The following is a 21538-nucleotide window of genomic DNA, read 5'->3' as shown; positions in this document are numbered from 1 at the left end:
TCTGAAACCAGAAAGATATCCGTTTCTCTGCCGCAGACATCCGAGCAGGGAAGGGGGGGAAGGAATCATCTTCTATGGAGGATATTCACCACTCAGTCTCTGTCATCCTCTCCTTGACCTTCTGCATATCACGCTGTATGAGGCCTTAGTCGACCTTAATTTCCTCCATTTTGTCTGTGAGGGATGTGTTGCAGGCCTTAATTGCCTCTAAAAGCGGGGCAGTTCCTTGTTCTAGGGTAAGCTTGCCCGATTTTGCAGCCGCAGATGTGCCAGGTTTCAGATGATCCCCCCCAGAGCCGCACCGCTGCTCTGTGTCAGGAAGGCCACAGTCGCCATCTTGCTTCTCCATGTGGGCGAATTCTTTCAGACAATCTACCGGGATAGAGGAGCGATCTTTGCTCATTGTGCCTGCGGGGTGACGGCAGGGGGGCTTCTGGGAGTGAGAGCAGCTAGTAAGATGCAGGATTAGAGCGGATTCTGTGAGTGGCCGCAGGAGCTTTTCTCAAACACGTCCGGCCATGTCGACGGTAACCACTCCCCATGTTGTAGACTTGGGCTTCTGTCTCCCATTGGTTGGCCAATGCATATTCAGACTGGTGTAACTATGGTGGTCACTTTCTATTTATATATTAAATATCAAGTTCAGCCATATTTAGCATAGCATCTTGGAACTATTCTTTTAAATATTGTTTTTTTTATTTACTTCTGTATTTCAAGGGATTCTTCCTCTCATTCTCCCCTGTAAGAATACATAAATAATATGCACAGAATTTTCTGGCTGTCCCAGAAGTTTAAGTCCATAGGCAAAAGTTTAGTTACAGTAAATGCTAAAACTGATGGTCGTGGACTTTGTGACATTTGTGCATATGCTGAATATAAGAACATTCAACATTTCTTAATGTAGCAGATCAGTTATTGCAAGCAGAGATGATTTCCTTTAGTGCAACAATTATTGTGAGGTGATTCCGATAGACTAATGACTTCAGATGTCTAATTGTGTTAGGTCTGAAGACCTGGTAAGGAAGGCTTCATTTTAACAAATTCCTACAGCAATAGCAAACTGTGGTGAGGCATCGTATTGTTAAAATCACATTTTAGGTCGTTCCAGCAAAGGAATGTCATGCAGAAACAGAAAAGCGTGTAATTTAGAGACAAGATTTGCCTGTTACATTACTGTCTTGCATACATGAGAACGAGTTCAGGGTAATCGTCTGTTAGTAGTTTCAAAGCCATCTTGAATCTGAAATGAAAATATAAATTTCAAAATTAAAGTCCAACAGAGTACTATTCATTATGTTGCCAAACTATGAACATAAGTGGTTAACTTTTTTGTTAATAAAAATCTCAGGAAAAGGAGGGTTGTATGTTTGGTTGGCCATCACTTGCTACATGTTGATCTGATGTGGATCCGTCTCCTTAGCTTCCTCTGGAGTACAGAACTCATCAGCTTTCCATTACTAACTGTGTATTTATCCTGTATGCTACACAAACACAGTCCATTTTCTCATCTATCTATTTTATGTTAAGGGAAAAGAGAAGTCTGTTCAGTTAAAACAAACCTCTTTGGAATCCTTCACCATTTTGAAGCTGGCGGGGGAAGTTCTGCAGGACGATATTTCAGAGGAATCTTTTAGTGAGTAGACAAATGTACAATTTATGGGTGAAATTACTTTTTAATGGATTGCTGTTTTCAGTGGAACTCTTGTAAAACATTATTTTTGGCTTTGATAAGGTAGAAAAGGATTGGAACTTGTCAGACTTTTATCTCTGTTTCTGCAAGAGGTTGCCACAGTTGGTCATTCAAACAGGATATGAGTAGAATTTTCTCCTACTGGGTTAGATAGCAGTAAAACTATATATTACAATTACTTTTTGTAAATCGGTAAAGAGGTAGGCCTTTGACAGTTTTTTTTTTTTTTTTTTAATGCATTCTGTACTCCCTTTTTGGAGATTTTCCTAATGGCCTTTCTGTCACTAGGACCTCAGGTAGCCAGTGCACCTATAAGTAGCCATGCTGGTGCCTGTCATTGCTTACTCCCATCTAAAAATGCTCATATCCTAGCTGTCTCAGGCTTGGATAGTTTAATAGGGTGAAAGATGTGGAATACACATGTAGCCTGCAAAGTCAGAACTACTGATCTGGATACATGTTTTGAGGGTGGTGCCCCTGCACTCATTGAATTTGCATGGCAGCAATTCAACTTTTAGCATTTCCTAAGTTGCAACCTATATATTTCTATTGTAAATTATCTTGTGTATTTCGTGCCTTTTGCAATTTAAGAAAAACCCACTATATGTTTTTTGTTCCCATTTACACAGCGTATAATTTTTTTACAAAAACTTTTTTTTAGATGTCTATTAGGAGAAGGTTTCATGACTGACTGCAAGAATTTATCCAGATAATTTCTGTAAATCTGTCCCAATAGAAAGTCTGCCCATATTAGGGTAATGGCATCAGCTGTATCTGGCCATTTTGTAAACATTTAGCTTTTAGCCAGGAAATCTCCCATCTGACAGCTAAATGAGGCCAGGGAGACCAAACTGTGTGGGAAGCTGTCACATGCATGGCCCTAAGTACTGGCGTACCTCAGTGTGTCTTAATTACCGCCAGTTCACCATTTAAGAAATTTGTTTATGTCGTAGCAATATATTCTAAAAATGGCAGTAGGAAGAACTACCTATTTCTCAAGTCATCTTCCAAGACAGCTTAATTGAGATATAGGCTCCTCCCACCGAGCACAGGAAACACAATCCACATTCGTTTAAATACAGGTGAGAGGCAGATCCTCCTCAGTTTTGTGTTTCCTCTGCCAGACAGGATCACTCAGAAGTGGGTGCTGCCAGCTTCCGTGCTAGGTGGCAGGAGCCTGCAGTCCCTGACCTTTCCTGTACTAGGGCAGTGTCACTGGGGAGGGTGTCAGGAAACTCGGGCCCCCCCGTACCGCGGGAAGGGGGGGGATGGAGGGACCCCTCTCCCTCTAGTTTTTGTCCGGTGGGGGGTCTTGGTGGGGCCTTACCCGGTCCTCGGAGATGCAGAATCTGTAGAGTTCCAGTGGTGCCTGCTCAGGGCGCTCTCCCTGGGTCTCCTGCGGTGTGTAAACTGGGAGATGGGGAGATGTCGGCCCGGCGTTGTCTTTAGGGATGCACCGAAATGAAATTCTTGGCCGAAGCCGAATAATAATGAAATGCTTGGCCGAATACCGAACGCGGTGTTTCGCATTTTTTAACATAAAATATGCCCATTAGCGTGCCCCTTAACATAAAATATGCTCATCAGAGTGCCCCTTAACATAAAATATGCTCATCAGCATGTCCCTTAGCATAAAATAAGGGCACTCTGATGGGCACATTTTATGTTAGGGGGCATGCTGATGGGCACATTTTATGTTAGGGGGCACGCTGATGGGCACATTTTTATGTTAGGGGGCACTCTGATGGGCACATTTTATGTTAGGGAGCACTCTGATGGGCAAAACAATACATTTAAATCAGCGTTGCTCTTAACATAAAATATGCCCATTAGCGTGCCCCTTAACATAAAATATGCCCATCAGAGTGCCCCTTAACATAAAATATGCTCATCAGCATGTCCCTTAGCATAAAATAAGGGGCACGCTGATGGCCACATTTTATGTCAAGGGAGCACTCTGTTGGGCACATTTTTTTTCTTTTTTTTTTTAAGGGGCACTTTATAGGGCACTCTAATGTAATGAGCATGGCAAGTGGCAACAACATATGGCAGTCTGCACACTAATGCTTGTGCAGCTACCGTATTCTCCCCCAAATGTGCTCAGCTCCACATACCTGAACTGCAGCCAGGTCGGAGCCAAAAGCCGCGAACAGGGGGGCGGGGCGTGCACATAGTGTCACGCTCGCTGGACCTAGTGTGAAGGAGCCGCAGTCAGGAGCAGGGGGCGGGACGCGCGCGTGACGTCACACCCCCTACTCGCGGCCGAACAGGACACCGGCGGCGTGTGAGAAGGGAGCCGGGAGCCGCAATGAGGAAGGGGAGCGGTCCGGGCGGAAGCTGACATTGTTCGGCACAAAATTATTCGGCCTTTTGACTTATTCGGCCGAACACCGAAAGTGCTATTTTCTCTATTTTCGGCCGAATAATGTTCGGCCGCCGAATATTCGGTGCATCCCTAGTTGTCTTCCGCCCTTGTGGGAAGAAGCGGATGTGACGTAACGGGCTGGCGCGGCAGAAATGACACGGCGGAAGTGGCGTGTCCACCATCTTGGATCCTGGCGTCGGAGGGAATTTCAATTTTCTCGGCCCCAAAAAGAACAGACGCTGCTGCATGGGCCCAGCTCCAATCCACAGGGCCGAGCTGTGGACAGACACTAAGCAAAGGGCGGTGCCTTGACGGCAGGCACTTATAGGACACAGCAACCTCAGCTCCCTGCACGTCTATGGAGGTGGCTGCTGCAAAGGAAGCGGATCAGGGGACGCTGGCGGATCCTGGCCCTAAGGTAAGGAGTGATGGGGGTCATCTGCTGTATTTACCTAGCACTGGTGGAGGGGCACCAGTGGGGGCTGCATTGTTTTATGCTGCTGGAGGGGGCCACGGGCACAGTGATGTCTCTGAACCCCTGTACGTTTTGAAATGTATTTTTGAAAAATTGTTTTGAAATTAGTTTTGCACGGGGCTATTTTTAACCGCTGAGATTCGCTTGTGCCTTGCTGGGCAAGAGCCGCTGAAGAAAGAAATGTGCCTCATGCAAACAAAAGATGTCTTCAACCTGGAAAAAAGTGTAATGCCAGGACTGTATTGATGCCCTTACTAAAAAGGAATCTTGCTCCATGTTATTGACACCATGAACTCTGAAATGGTTAAAATTTTCAAATCATTCAGGTCTTCCGTTCAAGACCCCGGCCCAGCGGACGCATCTCAGCCCAGTACTTAACACTCTGTCGGGGCTCCTCAGGCCCTTCCATGCACTCCGGTTCCGGTAGAACAAGGGGTGTCAGAAAAAATAGAGGAAAACTCCAGTGAAGTTTCCAGTACAGAGGAAGGGGAAGTTACGGAAGACAAGGCTATTCGCGTACAAAAGTTTTTTTTCCCTCTGACGAAACGGATGATTTACTAAAAATTCTATATGATACATTGGAGCTAGAGGAAAAAGAGAGCCAAAGCCTGTCGGTACACGATAAACTATATGCAGGTTTACAATCAAAGGAGGTCAAAACATTCCCCGTGAATGCTACGCTCAAAGATATCATATTACAAGAATGGAGAGAGCCGGAAAAGAAGGTTTCTCTATCGTCCATCGACAGACGCAGCATCATCTCCATGAGCTGAGTCGGTTATGCTGCCATCTGCAGGAGTAGTCTAGTCTAGGCAGTACGTTAATACAAAACTTTTAACATATACATGCCCACGGGGCTGTCCCTCCAGGTATAACCCCCACAGCCCAGCACATCAGTTTGTTTCTGCCTAGAGAAGGAGTAGGACCTAGGTTTCCTGCTGGGACTCTGGTCTCAGTTTTTTTATTATTTTCAGAATATTTATTTTTATTTCTCTTTACTCGCTTGCTAGCTAGTGTTCTGGGAAGAATCTTCCTGGTGATCTACAAGCAATGATGCTGGCTGGGGCTTCGCACTGGATAATCTAGATCCTTCTGGTCCCCCCAGTCTGGCCTATGAGCGTGAGCAGGTTATAGTCCCGACCTAGGCCTAGCCACAACTGTGCCCCTTTTCCGGATGGGGACGAGCCTGCGAGCGGATGGACGCGACGACCTGGAACGCCCTGAGTCGCAGCGTACCCCTCGGCTGGCAGCACCCCCACTTTGGATGGGAGGCAGTCTGCCTGAAGTGGAGCCCATCCGGTCCTTGGTATGGTGAGTAAATATGCCCCTGTTGGCCTTGGGGGATGTGGGCCCTCTCCTGGGGTTAATGGGATTTGTGCCTCCCAAGAGATCCCCCTGGCCTGCCCAGTGCTCGGTCTGTGTGTCCTCCCCCCCCCCCCCCCCTTCCCTGTCCCTGCGGTGGCTGTGTTTCTGGGGTGCCTGGTGGGGGGTTGACATGGTACCTTGGGCTTGCTGGTCCCTGTTGTGGTTCTGGAGGCCTTCATGTGTCGGTTCCTGGCCACATGGTTCGCCGTGGGCGCCGCCATCTTAAGTGTGGGCAATGTGAATTTTCCCTATAGACTTGTATGGGCAGCCATTTTTCCTGTAGCTTCCTATTGATTTGTATGGGCATCCATCTTTGCATAGCCCCTGTGCTATGCTGAACAGTGTGACCTTCTCAGGCGACATCACTTCCTGTGCCTCTGTTTCCTGTTGCTACCCGAGATCACTTCCTATCTTTCTCTCAATGCTGCTGGAAGAATCAGGACAGTTTGTCTGAGGTGGTACGGTACTTGGGGGTCCCTGCGGGCATATTCCTGCACATTCTGCTGTCAGTTTAGTTTTAGGGGGTACCCTGCTGACCGCTACGATCGGTGGTGGGTGCCGCGATCGGCGCTCTTAAAGCGACAGTACTCCGTTTTTTGCTACTTGCAATATGGAGTCCCAAACTGTGCAATCACCCTCAGACCCACTCTGTGCAATTCCCGGACAGTCCGGATCGCTGACGCTGGCCACGATTTCAGCTGCCCTGGAAAGCCTGACTAAAGTTGATTTAGTCATGAAAAAGGTCAATAGCCAAAAACGGCCGCTGCCTTCTCCGTCTGTGGAGGAGTCCTCTGAATCAGAGACTGATGTGGTTTCCCCAGACGCTCCCCTACCGAAGGGGTCGCTGTCCTCCGCAGTCAAAGGTAAAGAGGACCTGTCCTCTTCGGGTGCAGAGCGGGAATGCGCTTTAGTGGAAGCTCTGATTATTTCAGTACGGGATACTTTAAAATTGGCTGATGAGCCCACGCCGGCAGGAAACGCGGGCGGCCTTTGGCTCCCTGAAGTCTCCAAGGACTGACAGGGTTTTCCCTTGTCCCGACACCTTTCACGATATTGTGAATGACCAATGGCGGCGCGTTAAGCACGTGTTAGTGGTGCCAAAACGCTTCCGTTACCCTTTTGCTGAAAATGTTTCCAACCGTTGGACGGTGCCGTCTAAGGTGGACCATCTTGTTTCCAGATTAAACAAATATACCCTTGTGCCTGTGGAGGATTCCCTGGTCTTTACGGATCCAGTGGACAGGCAAGTGGAATCCCTTTTCCACCATCTTCACGTGCTGCCGGGTTCCATTTTGAAACTGGTTTTGGTGTTTGTGTTAGTCTCGCAGGCGGTGACCGAATGGATTAGGGGTTTGCAGGAGTATTTTGACCCAGAGACTGTCCTTCTGGAACTGTTGGACCAGGTGATCCAGGCTCTAGTGTTCCTGTGTGATGCGTCTCCCCTGGTGGCCAGGGTTTCGGCCGTGGGCATTGTTTTAAGGTGCATGGTTTGGCTAAACAGCTGGTCGGCTAACCAAGCTTCTAAGAAAGCCCTAGCTTATCTCCCCTTTCTGGGAGAGCGTTTTTTTAGCGACCCATTGGATGAGTTGATCAAGGGCCTAACTGGCGGGAAGAGTACTCTTCTTCCTCAATCCAAGCGTAAGACGCCCCGTACTAAGTGGGGTCCCCCTTTTTTTTTCCCTCCGGGGCGCAAGAAAAAGGGAAGCCGTTCAGAGCTTCTGGAGGAGCTAAAAAACATTGGGGCAAGCCCAAGGCCGGTCAGTCTGGTGCTGCTGACATGTCCTCTTAAGTATGAAGGGGCATCCCCACCCATCTCAGGGGTGGGGGGAAGTCTGTGCTTCTTTTGGGAATCCTGAACTTCCTTCATTCAGGACGAGTAGGTTCGCAAGATCAAATTCTGGTCCCAGCCAGGGGACAGGTTCTTTCAGTCAAATCTTCACCTGTCTCCGGAGCGCTTTAAGGAACTGTGGGAGGCTGTGCAAGATCTCCTGGCTCAAGGGGTGATTGTGCCGATTCCTCTGCAGGAACGATCTCAAGGTTTCTATTCAAACCTGTTCACGGTGCCCAGAAAGGAGGGCAAGGTGCGTCCGTTCCTGGACCTCAAGGCTCTGAACCGCTTTATGTGGGTGCAGAAGTTTTGAATGGAGTCCATTCGGTCACTGGTGGCATCATTGAATCCGGGGGATTTCCTGGCCTCCATTGATGCGTCTCAAAGATGCATATCTTCATGTCCCCAGGGACATCAGCGTTACCTCCCCTTTGCGGTGGCAGAGGAGCACATTCAATTTGTGGCGTTACCCTTTGTTCTCGCCTCGGCTCCCAGAGTTTTTACCAACGTCCTAGCCCCTGTGCTGGCCTTGTTACGTCGACGCGGCTTCTCCATTGTGGGATATCTGGACGATCTCCTGTTCAGAGCAGTCTCCCATTCGGATCTGCTGGACAACGTCTCTATCACCATTCAGACCCTTCAGGATGACTGACGATCAATTTAAAAAGAAATCTGCCCTGATGTCGTCCGCGCGGGTCACTTATCTGGGTCTGATCCTTGACTCTGCTTTGGCGAGGGTCTTCCTTCCCATGGACAAGCTTCTGAAGTTGCAAAGGGCGTTCCGGTTTTTGATGGAGTCCGATCATTCCTCCTTGCGGGCATGCATGAGAGCCCTGGGTCTAATGGTCTCCACCTTCGAAGCGATCCCATTAGCCCAGTCTCACACGAGACAGTTGCAGAAAGAGATTCTGACAAAATGGAACAGGGATCCTCAGTCATTGGACCTGAAGATTCGGTTGAGCCATCTCACGAAGTCTGCTCTCTCTTGGTGGCTCCTGTCACCTGTCCTGTGCCAGGGCAAGTCCTTCCTTCCGGTGTTTTGGACAATTGTCACCATGGATGCCAGCCTGTCAGGCTGGGGTGGAGTGCTGGGGAAGCTCTGTGCCAGGGGACTTGGGCGACAGAAGAGTCTTCCTTTGCCGATCAAGCTCTGCCTGCTACACTGGACGAGTCGGCTGCGCGGCTCTTCGGTTCGGGTTCATTCGGACAATGCCACGGCCATGGCTTACATCAATCATCAAAGGAGCACCAATAGTGTCCTGTTGGCCAAGGAGGTGGCTGAGATTCTAGTGTGGGCGGAATGCAATGTTCTGGCTCTTTCCACAGCCCACATCCCAGGTGTGGAGAATTGGCAGGTGGATTACCTGAGTCGTCAGGTGTTGGATCAAGGGGAGTGGTCCTTTCATCCAGAGGTGTTTCGACTCCTTTGTGCCTGTTGGCGGACTCTGGAGGTGGATCTGTTTGTGTCTCTCCTCAATGGGAAGGTTCAGCGTTTTGTGGCCAGGTCCCGTGATCCACTGGCTGACGCCACAGACGTTCTGGTCTCTCCTTGGAATCAGTATCGCCTGATCTATGCTCGTTCTCCTGCCGAGGTTTCTTCGCCAGGTGGCGATGGAAGGCATTCCGGTCATTCTGGTGGCACCAGACTGACCTCAGCGGTCCTGGTACGCAGAACTGGTAAAAATGGTCGTGGATCCTCTATGGCGTCTTCCTCTGCGGAAGATCTGCTATCTCAAGGACCGATCTCCATCCTGCTTTACGGTCGCTGGCTTTAATGGCTTGGCTGTTGAAAGCAAGGTGTTAAGGGATAGAGGTCTCTCTGATTCGGTGATTCCTACCCTTTTTGAAGGCCAGGAAGTCGACATCTAGGAAAATCTATCATCGTACATAGAAATCGTACATTTCATGGTTCGAATCGCTGCAGCTGCACCCTCGCTTGTTCTCAATAGCTAGGATTTTGGCCTTCTTGAAATAAGGGGTTGAGCAGTGCTTTGCGTTGGGCACTATCAAGCGCCAGATGTCGGCCTTGCCTATTTACTTCCAATGTTCATTGGCTACTATTTGTTTGATTCGCACTTTCATTCAGGGGGTGCGTCATCTGGCTCCTCAGCGGAGATCCCAGTTACCACCATCGGATCTTTAATCTGGTTTTGTCTGTTCTTCAGAAGCCTCCTTTTGAGAATATTGGGGACATTTCTCTGCTTTCTTTGTCACAGAAGGTTGCCTTCCTAGTGGCTATCACTTCTGCTCACACAGTCTCTGAGTTGGCGGTGCTGTCCTGTCGTTCGCCTTATTTGGTGGTTCACAGGGATAAAAGTGGTCCTCAGACGAAATACATCTTGTCTTCCTAAGGTGGTGTCGGATTTTCACCTGAATGAAGACATTGTGTTGCCTTCCTTATGTCCTAAGCCTAAACATCCCAAGGAAGTTGCCTTTCACTCTGGATGTGATTTGGGCGATAAGGGTTTAACTGACGGTCACTGAGTCCTTCAGGAAGTCAGACTCACTCTTTTTCCTTCCGGACGGTCCTCGCAAAGGTTTGGCTGCATCCGCTGCTACCATTTTGAGATGGATCAGGCAGACGGTTGTTCAGGCTTATTCAATCAAGGGTCAGGTTCCTCTTTTCACTGTGAAGGCTCATTAGTCACATACATTAGGCACATACTAGAGCGGTGAATGCCTCCTGGGCTTTTCGCCATCAGGCCTCTGTTGTACAAGTTTGTAAGGCAGCGACTTGGTCGTCTGTGCATACCTTTACTGAATTGTACAAGGTGGATTTGTTGGCATCTTCGGATGCCTCTTTTGGCCGCAAGGTTTTGCAGGCTGCTGTTTAATAAGAATGTTTGCCTTTTGTTATTCTCTTAGGGGTCTTTTACCTGGGTGAGCTCCTTTTGTTTGGTTGAGCTCCATGTTGCCCGGTTGGCTAGGTTTAGCCTCTTGGGGTTGACGTTACTATGTGGTTGCGTTTTTCCCACCCCTTATGCCTATACTGCTTTGGGACGTCCTTATCAGCTCATTGAGATAAGGCTGCGTCTGTCGATGGACGATAGAGAAAATAAGATTTTTTTTTAAGATCTTACCGTAAAATCTTATACTCTGATGTCCATCGACAGATGCAGCACCAGCCCCTCTGTATAGGGATTTTTTTTTTGTCTTCACTGCTTGCAACTAAACTGATGTGCTGGGCTGTGGCAGTGGGGGTTATGCCTGGAGGGACAGCCCCGTGGGCGTGTACATGTTCAAAGTTTTGTACTAACGTACTGCCTAGACTACTCCTGAAGGTGGCAGCATAACCCACTCAGCTCATGGAAACGAGGCTGCATCTGTCGATGGACATCAGAGAAATAGATCTTACAAAAATCATATTTTCTCCCCCAAGAAATCTGAAGAGAAGATTTCCGTTCAAGGAAGAAGACGCAGCACTGTGGGAAAAACGCCCTAAATTGGACGCAGCTTTGTCAAAAGTAGCCAGAAAATTGGACCTATTGTTTGAAGACGCAGGAGCGCTAAAGGATGCGATGGTTAGAAAAGCAAAAGGCTATCTGAAGAAAGCATGGGATGCGGGGGCAGCCAATTTTCAACTGGCCATTGCGTCCACTTGTGTTGCAACGACTCTGGACCTCTGGTTGAAACCACTGCAGATCCCCTTTGAACAAGACACTCCAAAGGAGGAAATTCTGGACTTGCTCCCTATCCTTAACAAGGCAGTTGCCTATATAGTGGACGCATCCACGGAAGTGATTAGGTTTTCAGTGCGTTGTACAGCCCTTATCAGCAAAGCCGGCGTGCGATCTGGCTTAAAGCCTGGGCAGGGGATGTGGCTTCTAAGGCCAAGTTGTGTTCGCTACCTTTCAAGGGGGGCTTAATCTTCGGTGAAGATTTAGATTCGGTATTGGAAAAGTCGGCAGATAAGAAAGGTTTTTCTCATCTGAAGAAACAGTTCAAAAAGCCTTTTCGTCCTTTTAGGAAGAATAATCAAAAAGGCACAGCAAGGAAGGACCAAAGCAGGCCTTGGCAACAAAGGAAAGGCAGAGGTCGAGGGGGACTTTTGTTTAATCTCTCCCAGAGGGGGATTTTTGTTCCCTCCCAGACCAAATACAAAAACCAATGACTCCCTCTGCAAGGTAGGGGGGAGGCTGGGGGTCTTCTTACCCTTCTGGCAAAGGGTTACAGCCAACGAATTCATCCTGGATTTTATCCAAAATGGATACAGAATAGAATTTCGTCAAGTACCCCCAGTTCATTTTTTGGTGACCCCCCCGCTACCTTCGAACCCAATCGTAGCGGCGACCATGATGGGTCTTATCCAGGAGTTTCTGGATGAGAGGGTAGTTTTCCCCCATTCCTCAAGTTCGAGGCTATGGGGGGGGGGGGGATTATTTTCTCACCTATTCGTCAGAATAAAGCCATCAGGAAAATACAGATTCATTCTGAATTTAAAAGAAGTCAACAAGAGTGTTGTGTACAAGAAATTCAAGATGGACACGATATTTACAACAGGAGAGCTGTTGTTCAGAAATGCTTTTATGGTAACAATCGATCAAGGATGAATACCTGCATATCCCGATAAGGAAATGCTCCAAACCCTTTCTCAGATTCGCAGTAAAAGGGCCAGAGCAGACACTCTGGTTTCAGTTCAACGCTCTCCTGTTTAGACTGGCATCGGCACCCAGGATCACCACCAAGGTTCTAGCAGAAGCCTTGCAAGGGTTGAGGACTGCAGGGTGCAAATAATACCTTACCTAGACGATCTGTTGCTATTTGCGGAGTCATCTGCAGAGCTAGAGAAGAATCTAGCCTTTTGCGATAAACCATCTGGAGTCTCTGGCGTGGATTGTGAATACGGAAAAGTCGAACCTGCAACCTACTCAAAAAGTCTTCTTCTTGGGGTACATTCTCAACTCTTTGGAAGTAAAGATGTATTTTCCAACAGAGAAGAAAGACCTGCTGAAGTTGGAAACCTCCAACCTCCTTTTAGTACAGGCACTTTCATCAGGGAAATAACGGCGGCTATCCCAGCTATACCCTTGGCTCAAGAACATATGAGAAAACTACAGAATTTCTCTTACAAAATGGAACGGACAATTGAGTACCTTGAATGAGCGGTTAACTCTGCCAGATCAAGTAAAAAAACTCTTTACACTGGTGGCTACAGGAAGGCAACCTGGCGATAGGGAGACCCTGGACACAGGAAAATCCAGACCGAATAACAGATGCAAGCGCGTGGGGCTGGGGAGACACGGAAAAGCTAGCCACCTAGGGAAATTGGGAGAGATCAGAGAGAGACGACTGCTCCAATGTAAGGGAGTTAAAAGCAGTTTGGATGTCTCTTCTTGCCTTTTGGCCCAGCATAGTAGGAAGACCTATTCTGATTCTGTCAGACAATGTTGCTACAGTGGCCTACATAAACAAACAAGGGGGGACACGGGCACCTTCCCTCATGTCGGTGGCAGAACAGATCCTTACTTGGGCGGAAGCAAGCACCCTCTCGCTGGCGGCCATTCACCTCAAAGGAGAGCAGAACTATTTGGCAGATCTTTTGAGCAGAGAGAAGATTTACCATACAGAATGGAGCCTGAACCAGGAAGTGTTCAGGACAATCACGGAAAGGTGGGGGTTCCCGCCAATAGACCGGTTTGCCTCGGCCAAGAATGCGAACGTGGAGGATTTTTACTAAATTTACAGGGACTCTCGCAGTCGGGTCTAGATGCATTTGCATTCCCTTGGACAGAGGATCTCCTATATGCCTTCCCTCCATTTAATTTCATACCCAAAGTGATTCAAAAGGTCAAAACATCAAGAGCAAAAGTCTTTGTGATAGCTCCAGCTTGGCCAAAGAGGTCTTGGTTTGCTGCTCTTCAGAAGCTTTTTTTTGCAAATTCAGTATTTATTAAGGAGAAAAAGGCATACACAAGCAACAAGAACAATGAATCAAAATACATCCGAACATCAAGGAAACATCGGAGCAGAAGGCAGGAATTATGCGGATATAACAGTATGCAATAAAGGACGATACACAGTTATTATAAGTATCTGCAGGATAACAGGCCCCAAGGGAAAAACCCCACCCCCACCGGCATCTGTCATATGGCCGGTATACAGGAGTGAGGAGGGCATCCCACGAGGCCAGCCACCCCCACAGACCCCAAAAGGAGGCAATGATATGTATGCCGTAAGGGAATGGGAAAGATTTTCGGAGAAGACGTATATAGTAAGAAAGGAATAAGATCAGGAAGAACCACGGAAGAAGGAGAAGTGGGGGGAGAGGGGGAAAAGAAGAAAAAAAAGAAAAAGGGAGGGGGGGGTGAAGGGATGGAATAGGTGAGCTGGTGGGGTCTTCAGAAGCTTTTAATAGCAACGCCATGGCTGTTGCCGGAGAGGAGCCACCTATTGGTCCAGGGAGAGCTGTGCCATCCTCAAGTGAGCAGTCTTTCTCTGACGGCTTGGCTCCTGAGCGGTACTTGCTAAAGATCTGTCCGAGAAAGTAATTGACACGATCTTACACAGTAGAAAAAAGTCGACTAACTTAATCTATAATAAGGTGTGGAAGAAATTCTGCTTTTGGCGCAAAAGTAACAGGATTTCTGGACCCATCATCCCGGTGGTGCTGGATTTCCTACAGGGGGGGGGGCGGACTTGGGTTTAGCCCCAATACCTTAAAGGTTCAGGTGGCGGTGCTGTCCAGCTTTCTAGACTTCAGATTAGCAGAACACACGCTAATTAAAAGATTAAAAGGCCGACTCTAGGAGCAGAGGCCCACGACTCAATAGATTTCCCCATAGGATCTGTCTTCGGTGCTACAAAGTTTCTCAAAACATCCTTTTGAACCGTTAGAAGAGTGTATGTTAAAATTATTGACCTACAAAACGGTGCTCTTAGTAGCGCTGTTCACAGCCAGGAGAGTCGGCGAGCTGCAAGCCTTGTCCGTAGCAGAATATATAAAAAATAGAAAGAATTTCCGCGCTAATATGATAAATAATTAATAAATATATGTCAGCAGCCAACACAAAATCAACCAACAGTGACTCAAATTACCAATAAAACATAAAAGTGTAGCGCTAAGAGTATTAATGATCACAAAATTGATAAATAGTGTCCAAATGAATGGAAAAAAACTACTAATCACAATGATGTTTATAATGAAGAAAAAGAGTGTCCAAATGAATGAGTCCCAATATAAATTATATAAAATGAAATCATAAATCCACGTGCACAATATTGCAAGAAGTGATTCAACCCGTGACACCCAGGGTATGTGAAGGAAGGGAACACCTCGGTGATGGGATATGTTAAGCAGCTTACCAGATTTCCTTGGCTGCTCAACTTAATGAGTCAGCCTCTCCCAGCTATTAATCAAGACCGCTGAAGATCCGGTGTTAGAGGAATGCTTAGTCGATGCAAGTAGACCACTTCTCAAGAAGCATGTAACAGATCAGTGTAGGGTTCGTGCTCCTCAATATTTTTCATCAAACATAAATGAATATGTGGGAAGAAAAGAAAGCGAAGCCCATAGCGTAATCCCGTTTAAAAATAATATTCCACTTTATTAAAAAATATTACTCACAATGTCTCAAGAATAAACAGGCTTGTCAAATCGCTAGAACCTGGGGATGGAGATGCGGCGTCCCGCGAACAATCCCAAGTAGCAAAGGATAATGAAGGCCGGCTATTTTCCAGGGGGCGTGTGGATGTTGCGTCTGGAGCAGAACCATACTGTTCCATTCTTCCTGATAGAGTGGTTCTGTCACTGGATCTGGGTTTCCTCCCCAAAGTATCTACGAACTTTCACCGATCATAAGAGATCATTATCCCATCTTTCTGCGGACAAGCCAGCAATCCCAAGGAAAAGGATTTCCAAAAAATTGATGTGAGGCGATGTTTGATAGGTTACATTGAACGCACTACAGATTGGAGGAAAACCACTAAGCTGTTCCTGCTATTCTTAGGAAATAAAATAAGGATCAGCTGCCTCCTAAGGCCACCATTGCTAGGTGGATGAAAGCGGCAATCATGGAGGCGTATGCATCAGTGGGGCTTCAAGCTCCCCTCAACCTTAAAGCCCACTCCACTAGAGCTCTGGCTATGTCCTGGGCTGAAAGGGCAGGAGCTACCCTGATCCAAATCTGAAAAGCAGCCACATGGTCGAGCTTCCAGACCTTTGTCAAGCCTTACCGTCTGGCTCTCCTTTTCGGCTAGCGACCAGGTTTTTGGGAGAAAAGTGCTACAGGCTGTAGTCCCTCCCTAAGCAGGTAAAGTTTCTATTATGTCGTTCTCAATTAAGCCATCCTGGAAGGTGACTTGGGAAAAAATAAGTTATTACCTGTTAACTCGATTTCCAGTCATCTTCCAGGGTGGCGCTGCTTCCCACCCTATCTAGGATGTGTGTATTATGGGTGGTAGGTGTGAGGTTTAATGGCCTTCGGTTATTTATTATTAGTGAAGGGGATCTGCCTCTCACCTGTATTTAATCAAATGTGAATTGTGTTTCCTGTGCTAGGTGGGAGGAGCCTATACCTCAATTAAGCCATCCTGGAAGATGACTGGAAATCAAGTTAACAGATAATAACTTCGTTGTTTTGCCATAGGTGTTGGTAATGTTACCGACACTGGTGCAAATACTTGACTGAATTAGTTACAGGCAGTTCTTCAAGAGATCAGTTCACCGTTTTTAGGGTGGAACATGTAACCTGTTCCCGCTCCTGCAGCTGCTTGGTTGGGGATCCGAGCCCACTGTGTAACAGCAGTATGGGGAGAAGTTCCCCGTACCAGCTGTCTTTTTGAAAAGAGCGTGGCCGTGCAGTGCTTCGCCCCACATTTATTTATTCATTCATTCAAGGAGTCCTGTGAATAAATCAACTGCAAGTACCAACATACTTTGCAGCTGACGGATTGTTCTCCACTAACTGCAACGACGCTCGTGAACGCTGTGGTAGTTCATTGATTTTTCCTGTCTGCCTGTACAATGTACGAGCAGACTGCTTACACTGACAGGATACAGAAGACCTGCATTGCACCAACTATCTGCTGATCACTGTTGCAATGCTTTCCAGGCTCTTAAAATAAATAAAATAAATAAAATAAAAAATGTGCATTTATTATATTGTTTTTTAAAGGTGAACGTATTATTTAAGGGAACTTCTGCCAGAAAACTCATTGGGGTCATTTCGAATGCCCCTGAATGTGTCTCTTCTGCTTATAGATTTTATATGGTGGCAGTGGTTGGGATGGGGGAAGGGGAGCAGTGTAAAGTTCCACTTTAAACATTTTCTGTTTCAATTTATGTAAAGAAAAATATCACCTCTGGATAGAGGTCTTTTGTGTGTTTGGGAAATACTGATGCTCTTATGGCCTGGTAAAGGCTAAATTGTGTTTAAAAAGTGCACAGCATTCGTCCTACATTTGATTTATACTGTTTATATTGCAACTGTGCATTTCTGTGGTGGCCAGGAGAGCTCAATGAAATATACACGTGTTCTCTGGCTATGCGACTTGTTATATTTTCTGAACTATTCTGTATTGTGTGCCATAAGTGGGATACTTTGGACTGCTCCATGTCCTACCCTGTGTTATAGGTGACCTATTTCAGACCACCCCACTCCATACTTTGTGTTTATAAGTGGAAAATTACAGACCAACCCATGCCACTGGGGTTACAGAGACTCCTGAAATAGCTCTTAAATGTGGCAGTTTGTTTTACATCCAGCAACTGCTATGCGCATTTTTTTTTTTTTTTTTAACCTTCTAAGACAGGCACTTGCCTCTCTGACCATAGGAGACACTTAGATAACACCTGTAATTTCTTCAAAACTGATACCCTGGCAATGGCAGTAAATTTCAAGCAAATACTGGTGCTTTGGTTTCCCATGTGCATTCTGTCCAGGTAATATTTTGCCAACTACAGTACATATGGGAAAACAGAGTAAGGATATTGGGTAGTGTATGTAAGCTGCTTCTGGCTGCATTTATACAGTTGTTCATAATGCGGTATGTGCAAATCTTGAATTATAAACAGTAAGCACATGATTTATCTGTAGGCCTTCTTAATGTTGTTTTTTTCATTTTGTAAGATCCTCCATTACATAGCACTGCTGTGTATACTGAAGATGAAGAGCTACTAGAGAAGAGTAAGGTTTCGTCACAAAAGTCAGCCAGCAGGGCATCTTCAGGTCCAAATGTCAGCCAAGAAAAAAGGTGATGTCAAACAGTGTGGACAGGATAAATCATTATCTATAGCATGTATGCTTGTGTTAGTATGTTCTCCTCTGTAGCTTGGAATAACTCTTGATTCACATCAGTGTGTGAACATTTGTGTGCGTGTTGCATGTAGGGCACTACCCATAAGAAATGCGGTGTAAGAAGTCCCCAACCTTTTTCTAAAATCACGCCACACCAAACTGTGTATTTGCTGATGTTTGGGATTGCCATTAAGAATTATCGGCACTCCCACACATCTGTGAAAGAGCAGCATGTTTTTTTCATGCAGGGGACGCACACAGTTTTGTGCACATTCTCGACACATGTAGATGTGACGCAAGCCTAAAAGTGATAATAAAGCTTTAGCTTTTAAAAAAAAAATGAAAATAACATACATGAAATATTTACCTGTATTTGGGGGGAGCAACACACAGAAGAAAAACCTTCAGCCTTTACAACCATTTTAAGGACAAGTGAGTATAGAGGAGATCTCTGCTAGGTGGATTAATGCATAACATATAAGGCTACTTGCAAATATATCTTTAATAAACTCATGTTACATTTGCAAATAAGTTCTCTGTTTGAATATTAGGAAAATGCATATGAAGTTATCCTACCTCTACATGCTATGGTTAAAGTATTCTGATGTTTTTCTCTGGTTTACATTACTTTTATATATTGTGTGTAGTGCCAGTATTTTCTTCGCAAATTATAAGTACAGTGAAGGAGCTTAGTCTAATGTTCTGCTACAAAACAAGGACCCCATAGCTGCAAGTCGAGAGTGCTTAGGGTACAAGTGCATGTTAAAGCTAGCTAAGACATTTATATTAAAAAAGAATAGCGCGCAAATGCAAAAGAAATAACTACCAAATCTGAAGACAATCCATAAATGGGGGTTTGGTCCCACCATATGGCCATATCGTGCTCAAGCCCACTACTGCGTCAAAGTACCCCATTATCAGTGGGTCCTACACTATCCATGAAAAAGAGATGAATCCAGCCTTTCTAACCCTTGGAGATAATACTCCTTGCTGGGAAGGATGTGCAAATGCACTACAGGGGACTCCTCCTATATCCACTTGATGGTGGACACTGATTGAGTACAGGTGTGTGTGGGGGGGGTGGGGAGGGTTGCTCAACCTCGATAGTCTGGTCAGACCGAATACATAATAAACAGGCAAAAAATTTGGGGGAGCATACCCATGTATTTCTAAAGCTGCTGCAGCTATGAACCAAAAGACATGTATATTAAAAAAGAATAGTGCGCAAATGCAAAAGAAATAACTACCAAATCTGAAGACAATCCATAAATAAAAATGGGGGTTTGGTCCCACCATATGGCCATATCGTGCTCAAGCCCACTACTGCGTCAAAGTACCCCATTATCAGTGGGTCCTACACTATCCATGAAAAAGAGATGAATCCAGCCTTTCTAACCCTTGGAGATAATACTCCTTGCTGGGAAGGATGTGCAAATGCACTACAGGGGACTCCTCCTATATCCACTTGATGGTGGACACTGATTGAGTACAGGTGTGTGTGGGGGGGTGGGGAGGGTTGCTCAACCTCGATAGTCTGGTCAGACCGAATACATAATAAACAGGCAAAAAATTTGGGGGAGCAAACCCATGTATTTCTAAAGCTGCTGCAGCTATGAACCAAAAGACATGTATATTAAAAAATAATAGCGCGCAAATGCAAAAGAAATAACTACCAAATCTGAAGACAATCCATAAATAAAAATGGGGGTTTGGTCCCACCATATGGCCATATCGTGCTCAAGCCCACTACTGCGTCAAAGTACCCCATTATCAGTGGGTCCTACACTATCCATGAAAAAGAGATGAATCCAGCCTTTCTAACCCTTGGAGATAATACTCCTTGCTGGGAAGGATGTGCAAATGCACTACAGGGGACTCCTCCTATATCCACTTGATGGTGGACACTGATTGAGTACAGGTGTGTGTGGGGGGGTGGGGAGGGTTGCTCAACCTCGATAGTCTGGTCAGACCGAATACATAATAAACAGGCAAAAAAATTGGGGGAGCATACCCATGTATTTCTAAAGCTGCTGCAGCTATGAACCAAAAGACATGTATATTAAAAAAGAATAGCGCGCAAATGCAAAAGAAATAACTACCAAATCTGAAGACAATCCATAAATAAAAATGGGGGTTTGGTCCCACCATATGGCCATATCGTGCTCAAGCCCACTACTGCGTCAAAGTACCCCATTATCAGTGGGTCCTACACTATCCATGAAAAAGAGATGAATCCAGCCTTTCTAACCCTTGGAGATAATACTCCTTGCTGGGAAGGATGTGCAAATGCACTACAGGGGACTCCTCCTATATCCACTTGATGGTGGACACCCCCACACACACCTGTACTCAATCAGTGTCCACCATCAAGTGGATATAGGAGGAGTCCCCTGTAGTGCATTTGCACATCCTTCCCAGCAAGGAGTATTATCTCCAAGGGTTAGAAAGGCTGGATTCATCTCTTTTTCATGGATAGTGTAGGACCCACTGATAATGGGGTACTTTGACGCAGTAGTGGGCTTGAGCACGATATGGCCATATGGTGGGACCAAACCCCCATTTTTATTTATGGATGGTCTTCAGATTTGGTAGTTATTTCTTTTGCATTTGCGCGCTATTCTTTTTTAATATACATGTCTTTTGGTTCATAGCTGCAGCAGCTTTAGAAATACATGGGTATGCTCCCCCAAATTTTTTGCCTATTTATTAGCTAAGACATTTAACTTCCCTTTTATGTTAAAAAAATTGAGTACCAAGCGTGATGGGGATTATTGAAATGAACTCTTATCAATCATTATTAATTATTGATGCATCTTTGATGCTACCATAGTAATATTTTATATTAGTCATTTGACATTCATAGTCACTGGGAACATTTTGGATTTTTTTTTTTTTTTAACAGAGATCTATATAGCACCAATAATTTACATACTTTCATTCACATCACTGTACGCCCTAAGGAAGCTTACAATGTAAGGTCTCTTATCCATACACATCTATTAGGCCAAATTTAGATGGGACCTAATTAACCTACTACCTTCTCTTAGAGGTGTGGGAAAAAAACCGAAATACCCAGAAGAAACCTATGCAAGCCCTGGAAGAACATGCACACTCCAAATGTTGGGTGGGATTCAAACTGAGGAACCTAGTGCTGCAAGGCAGAAGTGCTAACTACTAAGCCTCTGTGCAATAAAATAATGCGACTCTTTGGTGCTTTCCTGGCCCTCCCTCCTGTGCACTGGATTAATAGACTTTATGTACAACTCAGCAGGCTACTCCTACTTTGATGATTAAAATGCGTCTGTCCAGATGGATGTATGGAAGCTCCCATTATACCTCCTTTTGAAGGTGTGGTTTAGAGGCTTTAATCCTTAAACTTTTTTCACAATAAACTTTAGATTCAGATGAAAAAATACTTGCCAATCCAAAATATTTTTTTATACAGTAGAATTGGATCATACATTGTATATTTGCTGTGTCCATAGCACCATCTAGTGGCAGGAATATAAATGTAATGTATGTATCTAGGCAAGCGGGGGATTCTAGGTTTCATCTATGTTGTATGAAACTTGCCTGCATT

General features: G+C 45.7%; 1 protein-coding gene across 1 annotated transcript in view; it reads left to right on the top strand.

Annotated features, from left to right (window-relative positions):
• Positions 1–518: 518 nt before the first annotated feature.
• Positions 519–21538, top strand: part of CENPU (centromere protein U) — a gene marked incomplete at its 5' end in the record, with an annotated part of 186207 nt that continues 165187 nt past the window's right edge. The window contains 3 exons of the mRNA XM_082249264.1: positions 519–527; positions 1528–1633; positions 17791–17914. Coding sequence (XP_082105390.1) covers positions 519–527; positions 1528–1633; positions 17791–17914 — 239 coding nt within the window. The remainder of the gene's footprint in view (positions 528–1527; positions 1634–17790; positions 17915–21538) is intronic.

Source organism: Pelophylax lessonae (genome assembly GCF_965119305.1).
Source record: "Pelophylax lessonae genome assembly, chromosome: 1".
NCBI lineage: Eukaryota > Metazoa > Chordata > Amphibia > Anura > Ranidae > Pelophylax > Pelophylax lessonae.
This window is presented reverse-complemented; position numbering and strand designations above follow the sequence as displayed.